General features: G+C 43.9%; 1 protein-coding gene across 1 annotated transcript in view; it reads right to left on the reverse strand.

Moving 5' to 3' along the window:
* Positions 1–22,065: 22,065 nt before the first annotated feature.
* Positions 22,066–26,057, reverse strand: part of LOC144484535 (uncharacterized) — a 303,312-nt gene continuing 299,320 nt past the window's right edge. The window contains 1 exon segment of the mRNA XM_078203050.1: positions 22,066–23,196. Within this exon segment, the coding sequence (XP_078059176.1) occupies positions 22,606–23,196 (591 nt within the window). The 3' untranslated portion in view covers positions 22,066–22,605.

Raw genomic sequence — 26,057 nt, forward strand, 5'->3', positions numbered from 1 at the left:
CACCTTCAATGATCTGTGGACTTGCACACCCAGGTCCCTCTGCGTCTCTACACCCTTTATGGTTCTTCCATTTATCGTGTAGCTCCTCCCTACATTATTCCCACCAAAATGCATCACTTCGCATTTATCAGGATTGAACTCCATCTGCCATTTCCTTGCCCAAATTTCCAGCCTATCTATATCCTTCTGTAGCCTCTGACAATGTTCCTCACTATCTGCAAGTCCTGCCAGTTTTGTGTCGTCCGCAAACTTACTGATCACCCCAGTTACTCCTTCTTCCAGATCATTTATATAAATCACAAACAGCAGAGGTCCCAATACAGAGCCCTGCGGTACACCACTAGTCACAGGCCTCCAGCCGGAAAAAGACCCTTCCACTACCACCCTCTGTCTTCTATGACCAAGCCAGTTCTCCACCCATCTAGCCACCTCCCCCTTTATCCCATGGGATCCAACCTTTTTCACTAGCCTACCATGAGGGACTTTGTCAAATGCTTTACTAAAGTCCATATAGACAACATCCACGGCCCTTCCTTCGTCAACCATTTTGGTCACTTCTTCAAAAAACACCACCAGGTTAGTGAGGCATGACCTCCCTCTCACAAAACCATGTTGACTATCGTTAATGAGTTTATTCCTTTCTAAATGCGCATACATCCTATCTTTAAGAATCTTCTCCAACAACTTCCCCACCACGGACGTCAAGCTCACCAGCCTATAATTACCCGGGTTATCCTTCCTACCCTTCTTAAATAACGGGACCACATTGGCTATCCTCCAATCCTCTGGGACCTCACCTGTGTCCAGTGACGAGACAAAGATTTGCGTCAGAGGCCCAACGATTTCACCTCTCGTCTCCCTGAGCAGCCTTGGATAGATTCCATCAGGCCCTGGGGATTTGTCAGTCTTTATATTCTCTAACAAACCTAACACTTCCTCCTTTGTAATGGAGATTTTCTCCAACGGTTCAACACTCCCCTCCGGTAAGCTTCCGATAATTCACACAGGGCAGCATTAACAACACAGTAAGTTAAAATTACCCCGTTTTCACAGTGCGACTATTTGTCAGCAGATTGTTTTCAAATCACAATGCATGTACTTTCACACCGAAGTCATAGTTTGGTTATTCCCCTGGAGCTTGGATGTGAGTAACATATTGACATTTCATGTAAACTGGAATGATAATGTGACGATTACATGACAGTAACATTGACACTAACATAATATAACTGCATGAACCTTGATGACAATGTACTATTCTCGCCAAGGTAATTGTTCCAATAGAGAGAATAGAGGGGCGGCACGGTAGCCCAGTGGTTAGCACTGCTGCTTCACAGCTCCAGGGTCCCGGGTTCGATTCCCGGCTCGGGTCACTGTCTGTGTGGAGTTTGCACATTCTCCTCGTGTCTGCGTGGGTTTCCTCTGGGTGCTCCGGTTTCCTCCCACAGTCCAAAGATGTGCGGGTTAGGTTGATTGGCCAGGTTAAAAAAATTGCCCCTTAGAGTCCTGGGATGCGTAGGTTAGAGGAATTAGCGGGTAAAATATGTGGGGGTAGGGCCTGGGTGGGATTGTGGTCGGTGCAGACTCGATGAGCCGAATGGCCTCCTTCTGCACTGTAGGGTTTCTATGATTCTATGAATAAATAAGTAGTCTGGCTGTATACACTGCCTGTCATCCTTATGGTAATTCATTCACAATACCGCTAAGACACTGGAAAAAAAAGTCACACTGTGATAACACGGTTACAGTTCAAACATTCTTGCAGTGTATCTAACACAATATAACTACAATTACACCATGCAAACAGTCTGATAACGCACACAAAATAGCAGTTCAATGACAGAACAGAACCAGACATCCACCTTAAAAAACGGCAGAGGAAGGTATGAAAATATAATGAAAGGGATACATCGTATAGAAGAGCAGTGACACAGGCTAATCAATACATTCCCCCAGAATAACGCCAGGCTAAAATACTTAACCTGGAACCCCGATAGCGGCAAGGACGGGATAGTAAACGGCAAACAGCAATCCTTGTGGTATTCCGTGCATTTCTAACAGAACCTCGCAAAGCTTTGTTTATTCCAGTCACTCGTTGTCAGATTTATATGTGATGTCAGCCTCCTGGGGCATCATTAATTGGTTTGGATTTTTAAAACTTTATTGGACTAAATTTAATCAGGGGTTTAGTGCAGCTGCCGTCAGACTTGTATTTGATGCTCAGATAGAACATAGAACATAGAAAGTCACAGCACAAACAGGCCCTTCGGCCCACAAGTTGCGCCGATCACATCCCCACCTCTAGGCCTATCTATAGCCCTCAATCCCATTAAATCCCATGTACTCATCCAGAAGTCTCTTAAAAGACCCCAACGAGTTTGCCTCCACCACCACCGACGTCAGCCGATTCCACTCACCCACCACCCTCTGAGTGAAAAACTTACCCCTGACATCCCCCCTGTACCTACCCCCCAGCACCTTAAACCTGTGTCCTCTCGTAGCAACCATTTCAGCCCTTGGAAATAGCCTCTGAGAGTCCACCCTATCCAGATGGAAGGGAAGATCGATTCCATGGAAGTAGCGGACTTGTTTCTATTTGAAAGTTTCAAAGTCCATTGTAGAATCGCGTTGACATCTCTAAAAATGTAATGAAAATTAAAGTCGACGATTGAGTCATGAAAATGAGAATGAAGCCTGCCGGATCCTCATTTCTGAAACCTTAGTATTTGAGGCAATGCGGTGCCGTAGGGGTTATATTGATGAACTACTAATTCTGAGGATATCCTCCTCGATAGATGTGTTCTACTACCACTGGAAAGTGGTGAAATTTTAATTCAGTTAATGGAATTTTGAAGTGAAAGCTATATTCAGTTATGGCTGGCCATAAAACTATCATCTATTGTTGCAACATCCTACCTGGTGCACTGGACATTTCACTTTAGTGAAGGAAATAAGCCATCCAGAGCTAGTCTGGCCTACTTGTCACTGCAGACCGACAACATTAAATCTCCTATAGAATGCCTCAGTAAACTTAAAAATCGAGGGAAATTATGAATGGATAGCAAACTTGACAGCGAAATCGGCATCCAAAACAACATTGCAACGGAAATATACCTCAGTGCAAAATATAACTGATCAGTTATCTACTTCTGAAAGGAACAGGCGGCCAAGATCTTGTTCCTAATGATAACTCATCCTGTGTGATCAAGCCTCACATGCAACTTTGTTCACTACCTGCCTGAGACCCTAAACAAACTTCACCACAACTGTCCATCTCTTTGATCGGGACAGGTCCAGTTCATTATTCTTACCTTCGATTTTAAAACACCAGATCATCATCATTTATTTCAATGTGAATATTCCCAGGTCATGACAGATCTATTCAATGCGCACAGCCCTAATTCATTGTGAAAACGTTCATATCTTACATTTCAAGCAGGTCGGCAATGCTGCATTCATGTGAAAGATCCTGTTCGCGATGTTTAAAATCATGGGATTAGCATTGATGCATTCGGTGTTTACAGATTCTAATCTGTTCAGTTACATTCAAAGAATGGTCCATTCAAACAGAGTCTCATACAATCTGGAGATGGTCTATTTTAGTCCTCTTTAAAACAGTCTGTGCATGCCCATATTTTTGCGAAAAATGTCTTATTCAGCATGGCTGCGTCTGGTACTTACTGATTCAGTGCAATGTACTTATATCCGGGGAGACAGGCACCACTGAGCGTGTTGAAATTTATTTTGGACTGGCGCAGGTGGCCTTGCAATGAAACATTCCTTTCAGGATGTACATTCATTGGAGAAAGGTAAATGCCAGTTACATTCAATACACGTGTCAAGGGTGTGCAACATTTCGGTATGTGTGGTGAAGCCTTTTTGTAGTCTGCATAAGCCCAGTTTTTTAGTGTGTACTTTATTCCACGTCTTGTGCTTCACCTTTCGTTTCAGTTACATTTACATTTGAATGCACATTTTTATATTATTATATAATATTAATACTATCTTATAATATAATATTGATGTGAGAAAATATTATTCCATACAACACTATACAAAGTACATTATGAAAAGTGACTGCAAACAGATCTCAAAATTTTACAATTAGTTTCAGAATTTAGAAATGTACAGCTTTTTTAATTTATTGTGGGACATGGATGTTCCTGGCTGGCCAGCATTTATTGCCCATCCCAACTTGCCTGAGGGCAGTTGAGAGTCAACCACATGGCTGTGGCTCTGGAGTCACATGTAGGCCAGACAGGGTAAAAACAGCAGATTTCCTTCCTGAAAGGACATCAGTGAATCAGATCGTAGATTGTTTGGTCCAACTGTTTTTTAAATGAATCCTTTCTTCCGCCAAAACATTTCCATTCGATGGATACAATTAAGGCATTTGAGAAGGCCTCTAATAGTTTTGATGATATTAGGTTGGAACACTGTTTGTCCATCCGTGTATGCTGAGTCCGAATTCTGTCTTCCACCGTCTTCCGTCTGGAAACAGATACAAAAGTCTGAGGTCATGCACCAACCAACCCAAGCACAGTTCCTTCCCTGCTGCCATCAGACGTTTTTATGGATCTACCTTATATTAAGCTGACGTTTCTCTAAATCCTAGCTGTGACCATATCATTACATTCAGCAACCTCTCCTTTCCTTCTCTGTGTACGGTATTCACTGACTGTATAGCGCCCAAGAAATAAAATAACTGGAAAATATATGGAAACAACAATAAACTACTCAAATGAAATCAAAATAGTATATTCAGTTCTGTGCCATGACATTCTGCTTGGACTGATCCTGTTCCTCCTGGTTTTATGAAGCTTGGAAACACCCATTTTAGCATTGTTACTCTTGTTGTTAAAATGGTTAGGGCACCGCAGTTTTATTGACTATGTACATGCCGAGTACAGCACGGCATTGAGTTTGCGGAGGGACAACCGACACAATTACATATAGCGTGGATTGGCCTGGCCGTAACTGCTTTGTCCTGGAAAACTCCAAACATGCACGACTGAATTTATTGTGGAGCAGATCTGATCAGGATCTTCTGTATTGTTTTGGGTGTGCAATCACTTGAGAGCAATGTGATTCCTGGACTAGAGGAGTGTGGATTAAAATTCGAGGCAGAACGCAGAGACCCCAATTAAGACTGTCTTTTCCGTGCAGATATCGAGAGTGCTGCGCTGTTGGATTTCTTTTTCTTCTGGAAGGCACCGTAAAAAGAGTCACTGAATGAAAACTCATTGTGTCGCCCTTGTGAAGAATGGCTTCACATCTATTTTACTGTATTGTCTAATATTCACTCTTCCATCAACGCCAAATGCATATTCACTCCTCAAGGCAATTTGTTGGGTTTGTTAAACGGAAATTGGCGGCATATTAGCAATACATCAAAAATGCGTGTTTGGTTGTAAAACATTTGGTTCGCCCTAATGTCAAGAAATTCGCCGTGTCATACCTTAGTTTTTGCCCTGAATTCTGTCCCGTTCATCAAAATCCCGTGGCTGCATAAATAAACAGTGATCAGCTGATTCTCTCATTATTGGAGCAAAATGTTTTGGTTGATAATTGTATGTGACAGTGCAACATGTGCTTACAGAGATTGCTAACCTGCACAAAAATAAACACTTAACATCATCATATTCTGGCGATAGGACAGCCTGTTTCAAGGTCGAAATATTAAATATTAAATTTCAAGGTTGAATATTTATAAATTTCATTTAAAATGTATTCAGGAACGAATGAACCAGCAATAACCATTTATGTCTGGATTTTTTTTTGCCTACCTCTCTTGGTATGTCACGGTATTGCAGCCAATGTGTCTCACGCAATTAACATTATGTTGGTCAGTGTGAATCAGGAACAGAACTGTACTATTTTGCCTCATACATACAAGTGATTCTCTGCAATATGGCTCCACTTGGGTATCAGCGGATGGCCCTGTTTCGCTCCCTGCAGAAATTGTAACGTCCGTAGGCAGGTTTTTTATCAGAACAGTATACAAATTGATCCTTCGGAAAATTTGATGAGGATTCTGCGGAGGAATCAGAAGATGAGATGGGGACCCAGATCAGTAAGCATCAGAATTAGGGATCCAATAGGCATTGGGTGTAACTTCCGGTCCGAATTGCCGGGGTACGTTTCGCAAACGCCGGACATGCGCATGGGACATCACAGAAGTGCGCTGAAAGAGCGATCGCCAATTTTAAACCAGAACAGAAAACGCAGGAAAATCTCAGCAGGTCTGGCAGCATCTGTGAGGAGGGAAAAGAGAGCTCATGTTTCGATTCCAGATGACCCTTTCACAAAGCTTTGAAAAACGGTCATCTAGACTCGAAACGTCAGCTCTTTTCTCTCCTGACAGGTGTTGCCAGACCTGCTGAGATTTTCCAGCATTTTCTTTTTTGGTTTCAGATTCCAGCATCCGCAGTCATTTGCTTATAGCCAATTTTAACCCTCCTGTCGAGGTTCTAAAATCTGCCGGTCCTGAAGCGCTAAGTTGCAATTGTGCCAAAACCTCCGGCATTTGTGCTGTCGTTACGTGAGTTTTTGCCCTTAGTTATTGCACTTTTAATGTTTGGTCCAGCTGCAGCGCATAGAGGCAGTAGCCATTCTTGTTTTAAAAAATTGTTTAACAAAGAAGTAAAGCACAGAACGTGAAATAAATGATTTAAAAAATATTTTTCAACTTTGTCATGATAACCAATTGCACTAACATATTTGTTTACATATAACAAAGCTAATGTCAGTGTCTGGAGTATATTTCAGCATTTGGATTTTGCAATATATTTTAAGCAGTTTTTAACCCTATTTTAAGACTTGAAATTCTGTTGAGTTTAGAAGAATGGAAAACGATCTCAGTGAAGCCTACATAATGCTGAATGGGTTAATAGGATGGAGCAGTGAGACTGTTTCTTCTGGTCTGGGAAATGACCCATGTTTCACGGTCACAGGATAAGGGCTGAGTTGAGGATAAATTACGAAACTCAAAATGATTGTGAATTTTTGGTATTCTGTAGTCTCGAGGATTCTAGATTCTCCACCATTGGACACATTTCAGTCTAAGATGGACAGAATCCTGGCCTGTCCGAGAATTAGGATCGTGGACTGAAAAAGGAACCTGTAACCCAAGATCTGCCACTAGTTAAAGTTTCCAGGTCAATCGTTGCGTTCAATAGTATATTTGAAACATAGATGTCATCAAATATCAAATGTTGAGAAAAATATTCATTAAATTTGATTGTTTGCAACACCGGATGACAGCAGAGCAGGGAAAATGTATCAGATCTTTATTGTTGTTATGGAAGTACATCGAACTGTGACAATGAATACTGATGAAGGGAGAATACAAATTCACAGCTGAAAGCACTAGCCATTTGCGCCACCGAGATTGAGACGACTGACCAATCACATCACATCATAAATCAGAGTGTCAGGAAATTTTCTGATATTCCGATCGCATTTTCATTTCTACAAAACCTGATCCAGAGCTACAGCGCTTGTATTTCAAAACAAGTCGCTTGACTGTTTTGCCCCCACACTGTTGTGGTTTACTCGTTGCCCCCTACTGCTCAGGTGGGAAAAGGGCAGTTGAATACAGCAAATACGGAAGAAACTTTTTCCACAAAGAAACGACCACCTGAATATTTCTAATAGGTTGGATGTTCGATCTAATTCACTTCCGTTTATATTTCAGTTGATTTAAAATGCCTGTTTAGGAATCCATTTGTGTGGGAAAAAGCAGCAGGACTGGCAAAGTTGGGACGATATTTTCTTGTTGCTGAAGGATGCAAAACAGAACTATGTCGGGATATAAGTAGAATCAGGGACAGGTTCGTTAGCCCTCGCGAGTCGCAAACCTCCAACATTTCGGTAACTTACTACATCGCTAAACACGTTTACTACAGAAGAGCTCATGTGGGTGGGATTAATTCCTTCAGCTGCCTGGGTACAATTCTCCATCTCAATGTTGTGCTCATTGGCGTTACTCATAACGAGTTACTGGTTTGAAAAATAATCGTATTGGATTCGGAACTTTAAATCTGTTTTTCGCTTCACATTTGCTGCTGGGCAGGCCTACTACGAAAAAAAGACAAAGACAAGAACAGCACGGAAATAGGTCCTTCGGCCTCCAATCCCATGCTGATCATGACGTCCTAACTGAACAAAAATAACTTCCATCCTTACTCGGTCCTTCTCCCTCTATTCCCTCCCTATTCATGTACCAATCCTGATGCCTCCAAATGTTGCGAATGTGCCTGCTTCCATCAACTCCTCTGGCAGTGCGTTCAGGGCACCCTCCACTCCCAACAGAAACAAGAGCCCTGCACAACCCCGTTCGAGCATTTTCTGTTTTCATTATAACATGAATTACTGGCTTTGTCAGACACATTAACACAAGAAATAGGAGCAGGAATAGGTCATGCAGCCCATCGAGCCAGCTCTGTTGCAGTCACTTTGCATCTTTTGCATGGTTGAAATTACGATGTGTAACTTGCAATCATTAATTGAAGTTAAAAAACAATCTCCACCGAGAATTCAACTCGCGACCCCTGTTTTACGAGGCCAATGTTCTGCCCACTGAATTATGGAGCCAATCGCTGGCTACAAGGCTGCAACAAGTGTAGAACAATCAGTAGACATATTTCATTTTCAGCTGCATGATATTTGAGAGAGATGGATATGTCCGAGCTGAAGTGCAGGGAGTTAAAAGATGTGACTTTAAATGGACACAATTTGATAGGTGCCAGTTCCTTGGAATGATCAGTGACTGCTGTGTGTCTGCCCTGTGATTCTTCTTCTGAGATTATTCTTGTTACATTTCAGAATCTTCCAGCTCTGATACGAATTCATCCAGCTGGAAGATTAACCTTGTTTCTCCCTCGTAGACGCTGTAGGTGTTGTTTCATTTAATGAATAATTAAATAAAAAGATATTCACTCCGTGCTGGGAATCAAAACCGAGGCCACGGCGCCGAATCCAACCACTGTAACCGTCGAGGGAAGCTGATATTAGGGATTTGCAACTAGTCGATAAGCTACGCTTTTACCATTACTTAATTTCAGGTGATTGCCTAATACACATGCTCTAAAATAATATTAGGAGTCCAATGGTGAAGGAGAAAATAAAGTGAAAAATGACAGCCCGTGAATTTAAGCTTCATCGTGACTGAAGAATTTTCCCAGTTCCACGCTGTGGACTTCATCTGCCTTCTATATTTGTCGAGTTGTGGACAAATTAACGCCTCAGTGAGCGTCGCGAATCTTCTAAAGATGTTAAATGGATCGGGAATGAAGTGCCGCTGTGGATTCCTCATGTAGATTTGTTGTTTTAAATGCCGGCGAATCAAAACTTTATTGTAACAATGCAGTCGTTAATTTTCTAAAGGCGCTTCTCTATATTAATGTGGCCGTGTACAGCCATAAGGTAAATACAATGTTTGGATCTTAGATGCAACAAGATTCCTCATTGATCCACTGGAGCAAGCTGAGAGGGGTGATTGAAAAGCAGCAGTGCTGGTAAGAGATTAATTGGATTAATTGAATTGTTTATTTATTTAATTAGTCAGCTAGTGTGTGTATTTTTTTGGCCTTTACTTTAACAGCAGTTTTTCAAGTTTAAAGTGAAAACTAGAAGTGGGCAGCAAAGGAGTCTGGGAAGGGTTTTTATTTTAACTTTAAAAGTCAGTTACCTGGGAGGTTCCCCCTCATTGATCCACTGGAGCAAGCTGAGAGGGGTGATTGAAAAGCAGCAGTGCTGGTAAGAGATTAATTGGATTAATTGAATTGTTTATTTATTTAATTAGTCAGCTAGTGTGTGTATTTTTTTGGCCTTTACTTTAACAGCAGTTTTTCAAGTTTAAAGTGAAAACTAGAAGTGGGCAGCAAAGGAGTCTGGGAAGGGTTTTTATTTTAACTTTAAAAGCCAGTTACCTGGGAGGTTCCCCCTCATTGATCCACTGGAGCAAGCTGAGAGGGGTGATTGAAAAGCAGCAGTGCTGGTAAGAGATTAATTGGATTAATTGAATTGTTTATTTATTTAATTAGTCAGCTAGTGTGTGTATTTTTTTGGCCTTTACTTTAACAGCAGTTTTTCAAGTTTAAAGTGAAAACTAGAAGTGGGCAGCAAAGGAGTCTGGGAAGGGTTTTTTAAGCGCGTGAAGTATAAAAGGTAGGCTGCAGTATACAGCGGGCAGGGTCGGGAGCGGGCAGGGGAGTGTGTGGGAAGCAGAGTGTGAGCTATAAGACTTTGGCTCACAGGGCTTAGGCAGAAAGGGCGAGCAGGGGTGAGTTGAATTCATTTTTGCACTTTCTACCTGGTACTGGCAAGGTATCTCGAGGTGATGGGTGTGCAGGAAGTGCAATGTTCCTCTTGCACTATGTTTGAGGTGAGGGACGATGACAGTGTCCCTGCTGATTACACCTGTGGGAAGTGCACCCATCTGCAGCTCCTCCAAAACCGTGTTAGGGAACTGGAGCTGGAGTTGGATGAACTTAGGATCATCAGGGACGCAGAGATGGCCATAGACACAAGCTTTAGGAATACAGTTACTCCGAGGATTGAAAACAGATGGGTGACGGTGAGAGGGGCTGGGAGGAAGCAGTCCGTGCAGGGATCCCCGGTGGTCGTTCCCCTTAGCAACAAGTATTCCGCTTTGGATACGGTTGAGGGGGATGACATACCAGTGGGGAGCCGCAGTGAGAGGATCTCCAGCACTGTGTCCGTCTCTGTGGCTCGGGAGGGAAAGGGGGAGAGCGGGAGGGCGATAGTTATTGGGGACTCGTTAGTTAGAGGGATAGATAGGAGGTTCTGTGGCAGCAAAAGAGACTCACGGATGGTATGTTGCCTACCGGATGCCAAGGTCCGTGATGTCTCAGACCGTGTTTTCCAGATTCTGAAGGGGGAGGGGAAACAGTCACAAGTCGTGGTGCACATTGGTACCAATGACATAGGTAAGAGAAGGGACGGGGATTTAAAGCAGGAATTTCTGGAGCTGGGCTGGAAGCTGAGAGCCAAGACGAAACATGTGGTCATCTCTGGTACGTTGCCGGTACCACGTGATAGCGAGTTGAGGAACAGGGAGAGAGTGCAGTTAAATATGTGGTTGCAGGGATGGTGTAGGAGGGAGGGTTTCAGATACGTGGATAATTGGAACACGTTCTGGGGAAGGTGGGACCTGTACAAACAGGACGGGGTGCACCTGAACCAGAGGGGCACCAATATCCTCGGAGGGAAATTTGTTACGGCTCTTCAGGGGGGTTTAAACTAATTTGTCAGGGGAGTGGGAAAGGGAGTTGTAGTCCAGAAGTCAGTGAGGGTGGGGAGGTATTGGGGAAGGTATCAGGGTCAAGGGTGGGTACTGGTAGACAGGAAGGTGGGTTGAAGTGTGTCTACTTCAATGCAAGGAGCATCCGGAACAAGGTAGATGAACTTGGGGCGTGGATTGGTACTTGGGACTACGATGTTGTGGCCATTACGGAGACGTGGGTAGAACAAGGACAGGAATGGTTGTTGGACGTTCCGGGGTATAGATGTTTCACTAAGTGTAGGGAAGCTGGTAAAAGAGGTGGAGGAGTGGCATTGTTAATCAAGGATAGTTTAACGGCTGTGGAAAGGCACTTCGTGGGGGATCTGCACACTGAGGTAATATGGGCTGAAGTTAGAAATAGGAAAGGAGCGGTCACGTTGCTAGGAGTTTACTATAGGCCCCCAAATAGTAATAGAGATGTGGAGGAAGAAATTGCGAGGCAGATTATGGATATGTGTGGGGGTCACAGGGTAGTTGTCATGGGGGACTTTAACTTTCCAAATATTGATTGGAACCTTTGTAGGTCAAATAGTTTGGATGGGGCAGTTTTTGTGCAGTGTGTGCGGGAGGGTTTCCTGACACAATATGTGGATGGGCCGACTAGAGGTGAGGCCACATTGGATTTGGTACTGGGAAATGAACCGGGCCAAGTGTTAGATTTGGTTGTGGGAGAGCAATTTGGAGATAGTGACCACAATTCGGTGTCTTTTGTTATTGCAATGGAGAGGGATAGGGCCGTACGGCAGGGCAAGGTTTACAATTGGGGGAGGGGTAATTATGATGCGATTAGGCAAGAATTAGGGGGCATAAGTTGGGAACAGAAACTGTCAGAGAAAGGAACTAATGAAAAGTGGAATTTTTTCAAGGAACAAATACTGGATATCCTTGATAGGTATGTTCCTGTCAGGCAGGGAGGAAATGGCCGAGTGAGGGAACCATGGTTCACAAAAGAGGTGGAATGTCTTGTGAACAGGAAGAGGGAAGCTTATGTAGGGATGAGGAAACAAGGTTCAGATGGCTCGATTGAGGGTTACAAGTTAGCAAGGAATGAGCTGAAAAAGGGGCTTAGGAGAGCTAGGAGGGGACATGAGAAGTCCTTGGCGGGTCGGATCAAGGAAAACCCCAAGGCTTTTTACTCTTATGTGAGGAATAAAAGAATGACCAGGGTGAGGTTAGGGCCGGTCAAGGACAGTAGTGGGAACTTGTGTATGGAGTCAGTAGAGATAGGCGAGGTGATGAATGAATACTTTTCTTCAGTGTTCACCAAGGAGAGGGGCCATGTTTTTGAGGAAGAGAAGGTGTTACAGGCTAATAGGCTGGAGGAAATAGATGTTCGGAGGGAGGATGTCTTGGCAGTTTTGAATAAACTGAAGGTCGATAAGTCCCCTGGGCCTGATGAAATGTATCCTAGGATTCTTTGGGAGGCAAGGGATGAGATTGCAGAGCCTTTGGCGTTGATCTTTGGGTCCTCGCTGTCCACGGGGATGGTGCCAGAGGACTGGAGAATGGCGAATGTTGTTCCTCTGTTTAAGAAAGGGAATAGAAATGACCCTGGTAATTATAGACCGGTTAGTCTTACTTCGGTGGTTGGTAAATTGATGGAAAGGGTCCTTAGGGATGGGATTTACGACCATTTAGAAAGATGCGGATTAATCCGAGATAGTCAGCATGGATTCGTGAAGGGCAAGTCGTGCCTCACAAATTTGATAGAATTTTTTGAGGAGGTAACTAAGTGTATTGATGAAGGTAGGGCAGTTGATGTCATATACATGGATTTTAGTAAGGCGTTTGATAAGGTCCCCCATGGTCGGCTTATGATGAAAGTAAGGAGGTGTGGGATAGAGGGAAAGTTGGCCGATTGGATAGGCAACTGGCTGTCTGACCGAAGAACAGAGGGTGGTGGTCGATGGAAAATTTTCGGATTGGAGGCAGGTTGCGAGCGGTGTGCCGCAGGGATCAGTGCTTGGTCCTCTGCTCTTTGTGATTTTTATTAATGACTTAGAGGAGGGGGCTGAAGGGTGGATCAGTAAATTTGCTGATGACACCAAGATTGGTGGAGTAGTGGATGAGGTGGAGGGCTGTTGTAGGCTGCAAAGAGACATAGATAGGATGCAAAGCTGGGCTGAAAAATGGGAAATGGAGTTTAACCCTGATAAATGTGAGGTGATTCATTTTGGTAGGACAAATTTAAATGTGGATTACAGGGTCAAAGGTAGGGTTCTGAAGACTGTGGAGGAACAGAGAGATCTTGGGGTCCATATCCACAGATCTCTAAAGGTTGCCACTCAAGTGGATAGAGCTGTGAAGAAGGCCTGTAGTGTGTTAGCTTTTATTAACAGGGGGTTGGAGTTTAAGAGCCGTGGGGTTATGCTGCAACTGTACAGGACCTTGGTGAGACCACATTTGGAATATTGTGTGCAGTTCTGGTCACCTCACTATAGGAAGGATGTGGAAGCGCTGGAAGGAGTGCAGAGGAGATTTACCAGGATGCTGCCTGGTTTGGAGGGTAGGTCATATGAGGAAAGGTTGAGGGAGCTAGGGCTATTCTCTCTGGAGCGGAGGAGGCTGAGGGGAGACTTAATAGAGGTGTATAAAATGATGAAGGGGATAGATAGAGTGAACATTCAAAGACTATTTCCTCGGGTGGATGGAGCTATTACAAGGGGGCATAACTATAGGGTTCGTGGTGGGAGATACAGGACGGATATCAGAGGTAGGTTCTTTACGCAGAGAGTGGTTGGGGTGTGGAATGGACTGCCTGCAGTGATAGTGGAGTCAGACACTTTAGAAACATTTAAGCGGTTATTGGATAGGCACATGGAGCACACAAGGATGATAGGGAGTGGGATAGCTTGATCTTGGTTTCAGATAAAGCTCGGCACAACATCGTGGGCCGAAGGGCCTGTTCTGTGCTGTACTGTTCTATGTTCTATGTTCTATGTTAACGACCTATCCGCTTTGTTAAGGCCTTCGGTTGAATCACAGTCCAATCTGATTTAGAAACCAACATCGTCTGTCACAGAAGTGGACACCAGCACAAGGTTTTCATGTAGAACCCTGCTCTACAGTCACCCAGCTCTACATAAAAAAGCTGCCATGATGGTCCTTAGTGAGCCCGACTCTTTCCGAGTTATATTTATAAGCTTAATCCGCATGCAGAGGAAATTGCCATTGTCCTTTCCTGGTCTCCGATTTTCCCTTTTGAAGGTCCCTCTTCCCCATTCTATATAACTCGAGGGATTCTGCTGTTTTGAGCCGTCGTTGGCTGCCATTAGCTACCCTTTCCCTCTTTATACAATGTTGTATATCCCTCGATATCCAATGTTCAGTGGATTTGTTGGTCCCACGCTTTTTCTTTCTTGGAAAATTTTGACCCTGTCATCGCCCTATTTCCTTCTTCAATGCGTCCGACTGTTCTGTGACAATTTAATGTAAAAATGTCTGCTCACAGTCAAATCTGGCCAGATCATATCTGATCTTATTAAAATCAGTCTTCATAGAAATATGACCTCTGGGCCATCCTTGTCATTTCCCATAACAATCTTGGATCTAAATATTCTACGATTGTTATCTGCAAAATGCTCCCCCACTGCTACTGCAACACTTGTTCGGCTCTATTAACTAAAATTCTAAAGTTCTCCCCATTCTCTGGTTTATTTCGTTTTCTTTCGAAGCTCCTACTTTTTTTTCTTTTTTTCTATATTACAATTCTAACTCCCTGTGTTCGCCATGTTTTGTTCACTTTTCATTTCATTATTTTGCATCTAAATGAACATAATTCGTGAATGAATGTAATTGTTGGAAGTGACATGTTTCTCTGCAAATACTTGGCAAAGTATCGTTTTAACTTTTACCTTTCTTTCCCATCCAGATGTCAATTTCCCCCCTCATATCTTAATTGCTTCTGTTCTTTATCTTTAAAAATCAACATTTCAGACTGAACAAAATCGTTTTCAAAATTATTGAACAATCTACATATGATGGACGCTGTTCCCTTGCTAACTAGACACTATTAATGCTTGTACTTGGTTTAACATAATTTGTGCCTTGGTTGGTTCCGCAACCTACTGCAGTAGAAATGCATCTGGTACCGACTGCAGAAATTCCTCACACACAGCATTGGTGCTCATCAGATTTACACAATTTATATATAGATTGAATTCGTCCATGAGTATTGTATCACAATTGCGAAGTGCGCCTCTAAATTTCTGACATTTTCAGTGCATGTCTTTACGCTGGCTTTGTGTTGGTCTATGTACAATTGCTTCTGGTATCTGCTGCCCACTGATATATCTTAGATCCACCATAACCGGCATGACATTTTGCTTCTCTGATCTAACATGCCTTCCCACTAACGTACTGATCTTTTTTTTTACTACAAGCGCTAAAACTCATCATTTTCCTTATTGCCTGCAATTCCTAAATTTCGAAAATTATTCAATATATTATACTTTTTTCCCCGAGAAACCGATATTATTCAAGCTATCTTGAACTGGCAGTGAGTTGTCTTAGCTCAGAGATTCGAACGATTTTCGATGATGGCCTGAAATCTTATCAACTTGCAGTGAAAGGCAAGTATTTAATGACCATGAAAAAAATGAAACTGTCAACTAAGTGAAATAAGCATCCATTTGGAAAGTGTGCATTTGGAGCACAAAGGAAGACTGCAATTGAGAGAAATACTTATTGAATATTCAATAAAATGTCATTCCGCTTTATTGCTCTTTGTTGCTTTGGAGAAAGGCAGAGGTGTGACTGGTGACAGGAGCTTTGGGGTAAGATTTAATTTAAAGTACTTTTTCGCGGGTGTTATTTATTTATTTAATTATTTTTAAATTTTGGCGCGAAACTGGCAGTGGCCGCGGGGTTTACTGGGAATGGTCTTTTGAGGTTTTTTTAGTGCACGGGAGGTTTAAAAGGCAGGCCCCACTATCTAACGGGCAGCGTTGGGAGCGGGCAGCGGAGTGAGAGGGAGCTGAGTGAGAACTGAGGGGCTTTGGGGAGTGACAGGGAGCTGAGTGAGAACTGAGGGGCTTTGGCTCATCGGGCGTAGGCAGAAAGGGTGAGCACGGGTGAGTTTCTCATTTTTTTATTATTTATAATTTACTTATTCACACAGTTTCAAATGTTGAGGCTAATCTGATCTTGAAGGTCTCTCTCGCCAGTACATTTATCCTCATTGCACATTCTTTACATACACAGCAATCAAACTCTTACAGCAAATAAAACTCAATCTTTTACTATAACGACTGATTTGTTATTCATTGATTAACTATAACTCAATTAAAGCTCACTACTTACTCATCTGTTCATGACCAGCAGCTAATAAATACAGTAATACAATGTGGTTGACTCTCAACTGCCCTCTGAACAAGGGCATCTAGGGATGGGCAATAAATGTTGGCCAGCCAGCGACGCCCATGTCCCACAACTGAATACGGTTAATACAAGATATACTGGTTTGAAAAGACACTTGCTGCAAGCCAATAGCTTTCCTTCTTACTTGAACTGAACAATCAACCTTATTCTTGAGCCAGATTTGACAGAATATAATTCCTCTAGCTAATCAAATGAATAGAATAAATTATTCATTTATACAATTCTTGCTAGCTATGCAGCTTCCACAAGCAATTAGGTGAATATAACATTCATTTTTAAAATAAAGCTCCAGTCACATGTTAGCATATAACATGACTTCCTGGACCTTGTTGCTTATAATGTGCAAAGAACCAGCATGGGCACAATGGGTCAAACTGTCTCCTTTTGTGCTCTCAGTCCCTCTTTTGTATTTGAAGAAAGTGGTAAATATCTGGAACTCACTTCCTACAAGTGGGGGAGAAGCAGAGATGATGGAATGTTTCCAAAAGGAGATTGGACGGGCATTTCAGGGAAATAAATCCACAGGCATACGCAGTGAGAACAGGGAAACGGTTTGATCTGCAGAGAGTCGGCATGGACTCAATGGGATGAATGGCCCCATTCCCAATCCTAATGCCTGTCTGATCTAACGAGAGAAATTTCAGCTGTTCCAGTCCCTCGAACTCACTGAAGTCCCTCATCACTGGAGTCATTCTCGTAAAGCTCCTCTGCAACCTGTCTAAGAATTTCACATCTTTCCTAAAGTATGAGGCCCATATACAGGGTTCCATTCTAGAGAGATAGAATTGAAAAGCAGGGAGGTTCTGTTCAACTTGTTTGGAGCCAGGGTTAGACTGCACTGGGAGCACTGTCAACATCTGTGATCGTCATTGATGAAATGGAAATAGAGGCACTGGAGAAGGAGCAACAAAAATTCACAAGAATAATCCCAGAACTGAGAACATTTAACCCTCAGGAAAGGCTGGGGCTGCTTTTCTCTCGAAAAGAGAAGACTGAAGGGTGACCTGATACGATCATAAAGGGGTTCAATAATCCAATCATGATTTCTCAGGTGGCACAGTGGTTAGCACTGTTACCTCACAGCGCCAAGGACCTGGGTTCGATTCCCAGCTTGGGTCACTGTCTGTGCGGAGTTTGCATGTTCTCCCTGTGTCTGCGTGGGTTTCCTCCGGGTGCTCCGGTTTCCTCCACAGTCCAAAAAGACGAACAGGTTAGGTGCATTGGGGCGTGCTAAATTCTCCCTCAGGTGTACCCGAACAGGCGCCTCAGTGTGGCAATGAGGGGATTTTCACAGTAACTTCACTGCAGTGTTAATATAAGTCTACTTGTGACTAATAAATAAACTTTAACAGGAGAAACCTCTTTACCAGCGAGTGGTGAGACTGTGGAACTCACTATCACAGTGAGTGGTGAGACTGTGGAACTCACTACCACAGCGAGTGGTTGAGGTGAACAGCATGAATACATTGAAGGGGAAGCTAGATACATACATGAGGGAGAGAGGAATAGAAGGATATGCTGATGGGGGAGATGAAGAGGGGGTGGGTGGAGGCTCATGTGGAGCATAAATACTGACATAGACCAATTGAGCCGACTGGCCCGGCCCTGTGCTGTAGACTCAATGGAACAGAGACAAATATATTTATTTCAGATCTACCTGTAGCGTTAGGAAAAACACTATTTACTATCCAGGGTTAAATGAATGTCCTTCATCAGCTTTTGTGGATCATTTCACGGTGGAGGACACAAATAGTTTGCCAAATATTAACGATAGAGGGTTGGCAGCAGGAGAAATACTTAATACGATTAATGTTACCAGAGAGGCAGTGCTGGGTAGACTAATGGGACTGAAGGTGGACAAGTCCCCGGGTCCGGATGGAATGCATCCCAGGGTATTGAAAGAAATGTCAGAGGTAATAGTGGATGCGTTAGTGATTATTTATCAAAACTCGTTGCATTCTGGGGTAGTGCCGGTTGATTGGAAAATGGCTAATGTTACGCCGCTGTTTAAAAAAGGAAGGAGACAAAAGGCGGGTAACTATAGGCCGGTCAGCTTAACGTCTGTAGTAGGGAAAATGCTGGAATCCATTATTAAAGAGGAGATAGCAGGGCATCTGGATAGAAATGGTTCGATCAATCAGATGCAGCATGGATTCATGAGGGGAAAGTCGTGCTTGACGAACATGTTGGATTTTTATGAAGATGTGACGAGGGCGGTTGATGGAGGAGAACCGGTGGATGCGGTGTTTTTGGATTTCCAAAAGGCGTTTGATAAGGTGCCCCATAAAAGGCTGCTGAAGAAGATTAGGGCACACGGAGTTGGGGGTAGTGTGTTAAAGTGGATTGGGGACTGGCTATCCGACAGGAAGCAAAGAGTCGGAATAAATGGGTGTTTGTCCGGTTGGAGGAAGGTAACTAGTGGCGTGCCGCAGGGATCGGTACTCGGGCCGCAACTGTTTACCATTTATATAGATGATCTGGAGGAGGGGACGGAGTGTAGGGTAACGAAGTTTGCAGACGACACAAAGATAAGTGGAAAAGTGAATCGTGTGGAGGACGGAGAAGATCTGCAGAGAGATTTGGACAGGCTGAGTGAGTGGGCGAGGATATGGCAAATGGAGTATAACGTTGAGAAATGCGAGGTTATACACTTTGGAGGAAATAATAACAAATGGGATTACTATCTCAATGGAAACAAATTAAAACATGCTACCGTGCAAAGGGACCTGGGGGTCCTTGTGCATGAGACGCAAAAGCCCAGTCTGCAGGTACAACAGGTGATCAAGAAGGCAAATGGGATGTTGGCCTATATTGCGAGGGGGATAGAATATAAAAGCAGGGATGTCTTGATGCACCTGTACAGGGCATTGGTGAGGCCGCAGCTGGAATACTGTGTGCAGTATTGGTCCCCTTATATGAGGAAGGATATATTGGCATTGGAGGGAGTGCAGAGAAGGTTCACCAGGTTGATACCGGAGATGAGGGGTTTGGATTATGAGGAGAGGCTGAGGAGATTGGGTTTGTACTCGTTGGAGTTTAGAAGGATGAGGGGGGATCTTATGGAGACTTATAAGATAATGCGGGGGCTGGATAGGGTGGAGGCGGAGAGATTCTTTCCACTTAGTAAGGAAGTTAAAACTAGAGGACACAGCCTCAAAATAAAGGGGGGTCGGTTTAAGACAGAGTTGAGGAGGAACTTCTTCTCCCAGAGGGTGGTGAATCTCTGGAATTCTCTGCCCACTGAGGTGGTGGAGGCTACCTCGCTGAATATGTTTAAAGCGCGGATGGATGGATTCCTGAGCGGTAAGGGAATTAAGGGTTATGGGGATCAGGCGGGTAAGTGGTACTGATCCACGTCAGATCAGCCATGATCTTATTGAATGGCGGGGCAGGCTCGAGGGGCTAGATGGCCTACTCCTGCTCCTATTTCTTATGTTCTTATTTCAGCGGAAATATCCTGCTGTACTCTCATGGATAACTTGTAAAACCAACAGCTCTCCACACCTCTCTGTAAACATCTCTCTCTCCACCTCTCTCGACCAAATTGCCTTCTCAAGATCACTTTTTTATACTTTAAAAATGTCAAAAGCCCATCTTAGCCAATTCCCATAAATCTTCAATTGTGAACTAAAATAGACACGAGATTTCGGGCGATTTAAAAACAAATGAACTGTCTGCTGAAAGGGTTAACTTTTCTACAGAACCTAAAGGGGTCGGGAGTGAGCAGCAAAAACTTGGCACACAATTACATCACTTTACACAAGTTTAAAACAAAACAAATGATTTTAAACTTCACCTGTTAATTTTTTTTGTTATATTCCTCAACCTATTTAATTTGATCAGTTTTTGTTAGGGATGGGTAACTTCTGTTCTTTATAAACGGATTCACTCATTTTGTTTATTCTACATGGGCTCAGAGAATCAGGACCCAGACTTTATCATCCTTATCCTTTTTCTCCTTCTGCCACCACTCCCTCTGTTTTGCGGGAGGGTCATGGGGATTCCAATCAGACCGAATTATTTTATCTTAAAAATAAAATACTGCGGATACTGGAATCTGAAACAAAAATAGAGAATGCTGGAAAATCTCAGCAGGTCTGACAGCTTCTGTGGAGAGAGAATAGAGCCAATGTTTTGAGTCTGGATGTCCCTTTATAAGAGCTCTTATGAAGTGTCATCCAGACTCGAAAGATTGGCTCTATTCTCCAATCATTTTAATCGATAAGTTTCTTGTTCTTAGTTTCCAAATGGCAGGTAAGAGACCTGTCCAGTCCCCACTTGAGCTCTGATTTGTCACTGGCCATGCTTGGGTAAGATTATAACCATTAGAATCTACTCTCAGAGATCTGCTTTTCAGTCCAGTGCTACTTGGAGTATACCGTCACTTCACCGACCATCAGGTCACAAGTCCCTCACAGTTCTTATCACAAATTTATAAAATAACTTAAACATGCCTGAGAACGCTTCTTCACCTCTTAGTCAGCGACCTACCACTGTTTATTGATTAGTCAGACCCCTTTTTTACAGATTCCAGGTTTCGCAGCTGCTGAACACCAGCCGGTCCTGCAATAATCTCATAGAATCTCTACAGTGAAGAAGGAGGCCATTCAGCCCATGAAGTCTACACCAACCACAATCCCACCGACCCTATCACCATAACCCCATGCATTTACCCTAGCTCGTCCCCCTGACACTAAGGGGCAATTTAGCATGGCCAATCCACCTAACCCGCACTTCTTTGTACTGTGGGAGGAAACCGGAGCACCTGGAGGAAACCTACACAGACACGGGGAGAATGTGCAAACTCTACACAGACAGTGACCCAAGCTGGGAATCGAACCCGGGTCCCTGGCGCTGTGAGCGAGCAGTGCTAACCACTGTTTAATTCCAACTCATTCTGAGTAAATATTCTCACCAGGTCCTCTGTCGGGGCCCCGCGAAGCAGCTTTAATGGCCCTGTGATTGCAGAAACTGAGCAGTCACAGGAATGTGGTCAAGATAGTCCAGTCCCATAATGCCTCACATTCAATCTGCAGTCCTTCAATTATAACAGAATATGTGGCTGTATGTAGCTGCCTCGGCCGTGGTCAACCCCAACACTGCCTTCCTGAACTGTTACAATGCCTGAGGTGTAAGTACACCCACAGTGCTGTTAGGGAGGGATTTCCAGCTACACATTCCAGACTTTCACTCACTGTTGGTGGATATCAGATTGATATATTCCATTCAACCACTCCCAAGGTGAGTTATTACAATCCCTTTATTGTCCAGGACAATATATTTACAATATCTTTAAAACAGAAATTAAACATTCCCATTTGATTTCAGGTATTAACATATTCTGTTAGTTTGTTCTTTATTGTCAATGTCAGGCTGGGGTTGTTCCCCTTGGAGGAAAGGAGGTTGAGGGGAGATTTGATAGAGGTGGACAAGATTCTGACAGGTTTAGATAAGGTGGACAAAGAAAAGCTGTTCCCATTAGCTAATGGGACAAGGATGAGGGGGACACAGATTTATGGTTTTGAGTCAGAGATGCAGGGGGGGATGGGAGGAAGAATATTTTGATGCAGCGAATAGTAATCACCTGGAACTCGCTGCCTACGAGGGTGGAGGAAGTGGAGACAATTAACAATTACAAAGGAAATTGGATGGGCATTTGAGGGGGTTTCCAAACAGATATAGTGACTCTGAACTTCCTCACACCCTGTCACTCTGTGATCCTTGAGAAATCTGAAACCAGGTATTCGCAGCAAGACTCAAAGAGCATCAGCCCACTGGAGGCAAAGTTGTGAGACCGGCCAGTCCAGCAGAAAGAAACCCTCCGACCCTCCCCATTGACCAACTGTGAGAATGAACAAAATGCAGTCCTGGATGTAATTGAGAGCAGAAACAATAACAGCAGAATCCAACCCCTGGAATCACCCGTGAACTTGTTGGTGTCTCAGCAGGTGGGATGAAACTCTGAATCCCTCCCCACACTGAGAGCAGGTGAACGGCTTCTGTCCAGTGTGAACTCGCTGGTGTGTCCGCAGGGTGTATAATCGAGTGAATCTCTTCTCACATTGAGAGCAGGTGAACGGCCTCTCCCCAGTGTGAACTCGCTGGTGTCTCAGCAGGCTGGATGGATCACAGAATCCCTTCCCACACTGAGAGCAGGTGAACGGCCTCTCCCCAGTGTGAACTCGCTGGTGTCTCAGCAGGCTGGATGAACAAGTGAATCCCTCCCCACACACAGAGCAGGTGAATGGCCTCTCCCCAGTGTGAACTCGCTGGTGAGTGCGCAGGGTGGATAAATGACTGAATCCCTCCCCACACTGAGAGCAGGTGAATGGCCTCTCCCCAGTGTGAACTCGCTGGTGTGACTGCAGGCTGGATGACTGAGTGAATCCCTTCCCACACTGAGAGCAGGTGAACGGTCTCTCCCCACTGTGAACTCGCTGGTGATTCCGCAGGTTGGATAACCGAGTGAATCCCTTCCCACACTGAGAGCAGGTGAATGGTCTCTCCCCAGTGTGGCTGCGCCGATGAGCTTCCAGCTGTGATGGGGCTCTGTATCTCTTCCCACAGTCCGCACATTTCCATGGTTTCTCCATGGTGCAGGTGTCCTTGCCTCTCTCTTGGGTGGACAATCAGTTGAAGCCTTGTCCACACACAGAACACGAGTACAGTCTCTCCCTGCTGTGAATGGTGTGATATTTATTCAGGCTGTGTAACTGGTTAAAGCTCTTTAGTCAGTGCACTGGAACACTCTCACTCGAGTGTGGCCGTGTGTTGCTGCTTTTCCAGTCACACTGATGTTTGAAATCTTTTCAAATCAACAGACTGGACAACAATTTCTCCTTCTAGATTCAAAGGCCGATGATATTCAGCTCCCAAGGAATATGACTCTGTCAGATCTAGACGTGACGTTTGAGATTTCGGCCTGTGATTCCTCTTTCAATATCCTGTAAAACGAGTTTACAAAAGTCATCAGTGTCAGTACAGGATAGAAATTCAGAACAGACAATTCTAGTTTCTATGGAACATTCTTTCCTCTCCCATTCCTCAAAAGCTGTAAATCTCCATCCCACACACTCTCCCTCCATTCTCACTCTGCTGCATCTAATATTCACCCTCCCAATTCTCCTGAAGGTGCTGATTGAGGCTGATTGACAGATCCATGCTCACTGCTTCCTGTCCTGGACACAGAGACCATAACAAATAGGAGTTGCAGTCGGCCATTTGGCTCATCGAGCCTTTTAAACTATTCAATGAGATAATTCGTTCATCTACCTCAGCATCATTCTCCCACACTAAACCCATATCCCTTGATATTTTCAACATCTAGAAACCAATCAATCTCTCTCTTGAAAATAGTTGATGACTGAGGCTTCACTGTCCTCAGGGGTTGAGAATTCCAAAGCTTTACCACATCCTTGAGTGAAGAAATCCCCCCACATCTTAGCTTTTGCTCCATCTTCTTGTCTGTTCCCCATAACCCTTGACACCCTTGTCAGTCAAAGATCTGTCTAACTGGAATATATTCAATGATCCTCAGCCTCCACTGGTCCCTGTGGAAGAGAAATCCAAAAGACTAACAACCCTCTGAGGGAAGAGATGTCTGGAAATATATAACGGAGCTACAGTTCCATATTACAAGATATTCAGATCCCAAGGAATATGACTCTTTCTAGATGTGACGGTTGAGATTTTTGCCTGTGATTCCTCGTTCAAAATCCTGTGAAATGAGCTTGCAAAAGTCATCACAGTCAGTATAGGATAGAAATTCAGAGCAGACAATTCTAGTTTCTCTGGAACATTCTTTCCTATTTCATTCCCAAAGAGTTGTAAATCTCCATCCATATCTATGTATTCTATTTACAAATGAAAGTGGATGAGCATTTGAAGTAAATAAACTTGCAGGAGAATGGGGATATCGAGTGGAATGGGACTGGAATGTTATACAGAGAGTCAGCATGGACTCGAGTTACGAAATGTATTCCTTCTGTGCTGTAATGACTTTATGACTGGAAGTGTATAACATCGCTACAGCATTATATTACAATGCAAGAAATAATAATAAATGTATTTTATTACAGAAGCATAAAGAATGTATCTAATCTGGGTGCCATATAATAACACTGGACATATCTCTGTCCTATATTAATTTACTGTACGCTTAAATGTCAGCCATCTCCTGGGGAAAGCTGCCCTTTCATGTGAACATGAGGAAAAAGACCATCCTTTTCGACAGACAAATAAATGTGTCAAGCTGAGGGAGCAAAGGATGTTCACCAGGCTGATTCAGGGAATCGCGGGACTGATGTAGGAGGAGAGATTGACTAGGTTAGGATTGTTTTCGTTGGAGTTCAGATGAATGAGGGGGGAATCTCAAAGAGACTGATAAAATTCTAACAGGTCGAGGCAGGATAGATGCAGGGAGGATGTTCCTGATGGAGTCCAGAACCGGGGGTCACAGTCTGAGGATTCAGGGCAGACTATTTAGGACGGAGGTGAGTAGACATTTCTTCACCCAAAGAATGGTGAGCCTGTCGAATTTATTACCACAGGAAGTAGTTGGTGCCAAAACATTGAATGTATTCAAGAGGTGGCTGGATAAAGCACTTGGGGCGAATGGGATCACAGGTTATGGGGAAAAAGCAGGATTAGGTGACTGAGTTGGATGATCAGCCATGATTGTGATGAATGGCGGAGCAGGCTCGAAGGGCCAAATGGCCTCCTCCTGCTCCTACCTTCGATGTTTCTATATCAATGTCTTCAAGAGAGAGAGAGAGACCTGGGCCAATCTTTCCAGAGTCTGCAGCTTCCCTGGATTCACTTCCTTTCCCTTCAGTTGCTGCAAGTCCCCAATTTCCCCCAGAATGAGAAAAGAAAGTGTTTTACTCACAGATGTTGCCCTCTTTTTAGGTCAAACCGAATAAACAAACTCAAATTAAATCAGGACAAAGTGAAAGGGGCAGCTCCCCAAAAGGAGGGGGAACAGCCCGAACAGAAATCAAAGTACAAAGGAAACTTAAAAACATCAAATTAAAATGTGATTATTAGGGTCGATAACACTCCCCAACCCCTGCGGTGCCCAGCGGGCGCGGAAGGCGTCAACCGCGCCTGTGGACACCGCATGCGGACACCCGGCCGCGAACGTAGCCGCAGCAGAGGGGCAGACAATCAGGATGGACGGCCTCCTCGATCGCCCGCTGCCTGGACCAGTAAATGGTGCGTTTCGCCAGGCCCAGGAGCAGGTTCACGAGGAGGTCACCATCCCGACACTCCCCTCTCTGCACCGGGTGTCCGTAGATCAGGAGCGTGGGACTGAAGTGCAAACAAAACATTAATAAAAGGTTCTTTAGGAAAACAAAAAGGGAGTGCAGCC

The sequence above is a fragment of the Mustelus asterias genome, unplaced genomic scaffold (assembly GCF_964213995.1).
Source record: "Mustelus asterias unplaced genomic scaffold, sMusAst1.hap1.1 HAP1_SCAFFOLD_114, whole genome shotgun sequence".
Taxonomy (NCBI): domain Eukaryota; kingdom Metazoa; phylum Chordata; class Chondrichthyes; order Carcharhiniformes; family Triakidae; genus Mustelus; species Mustelus asterias.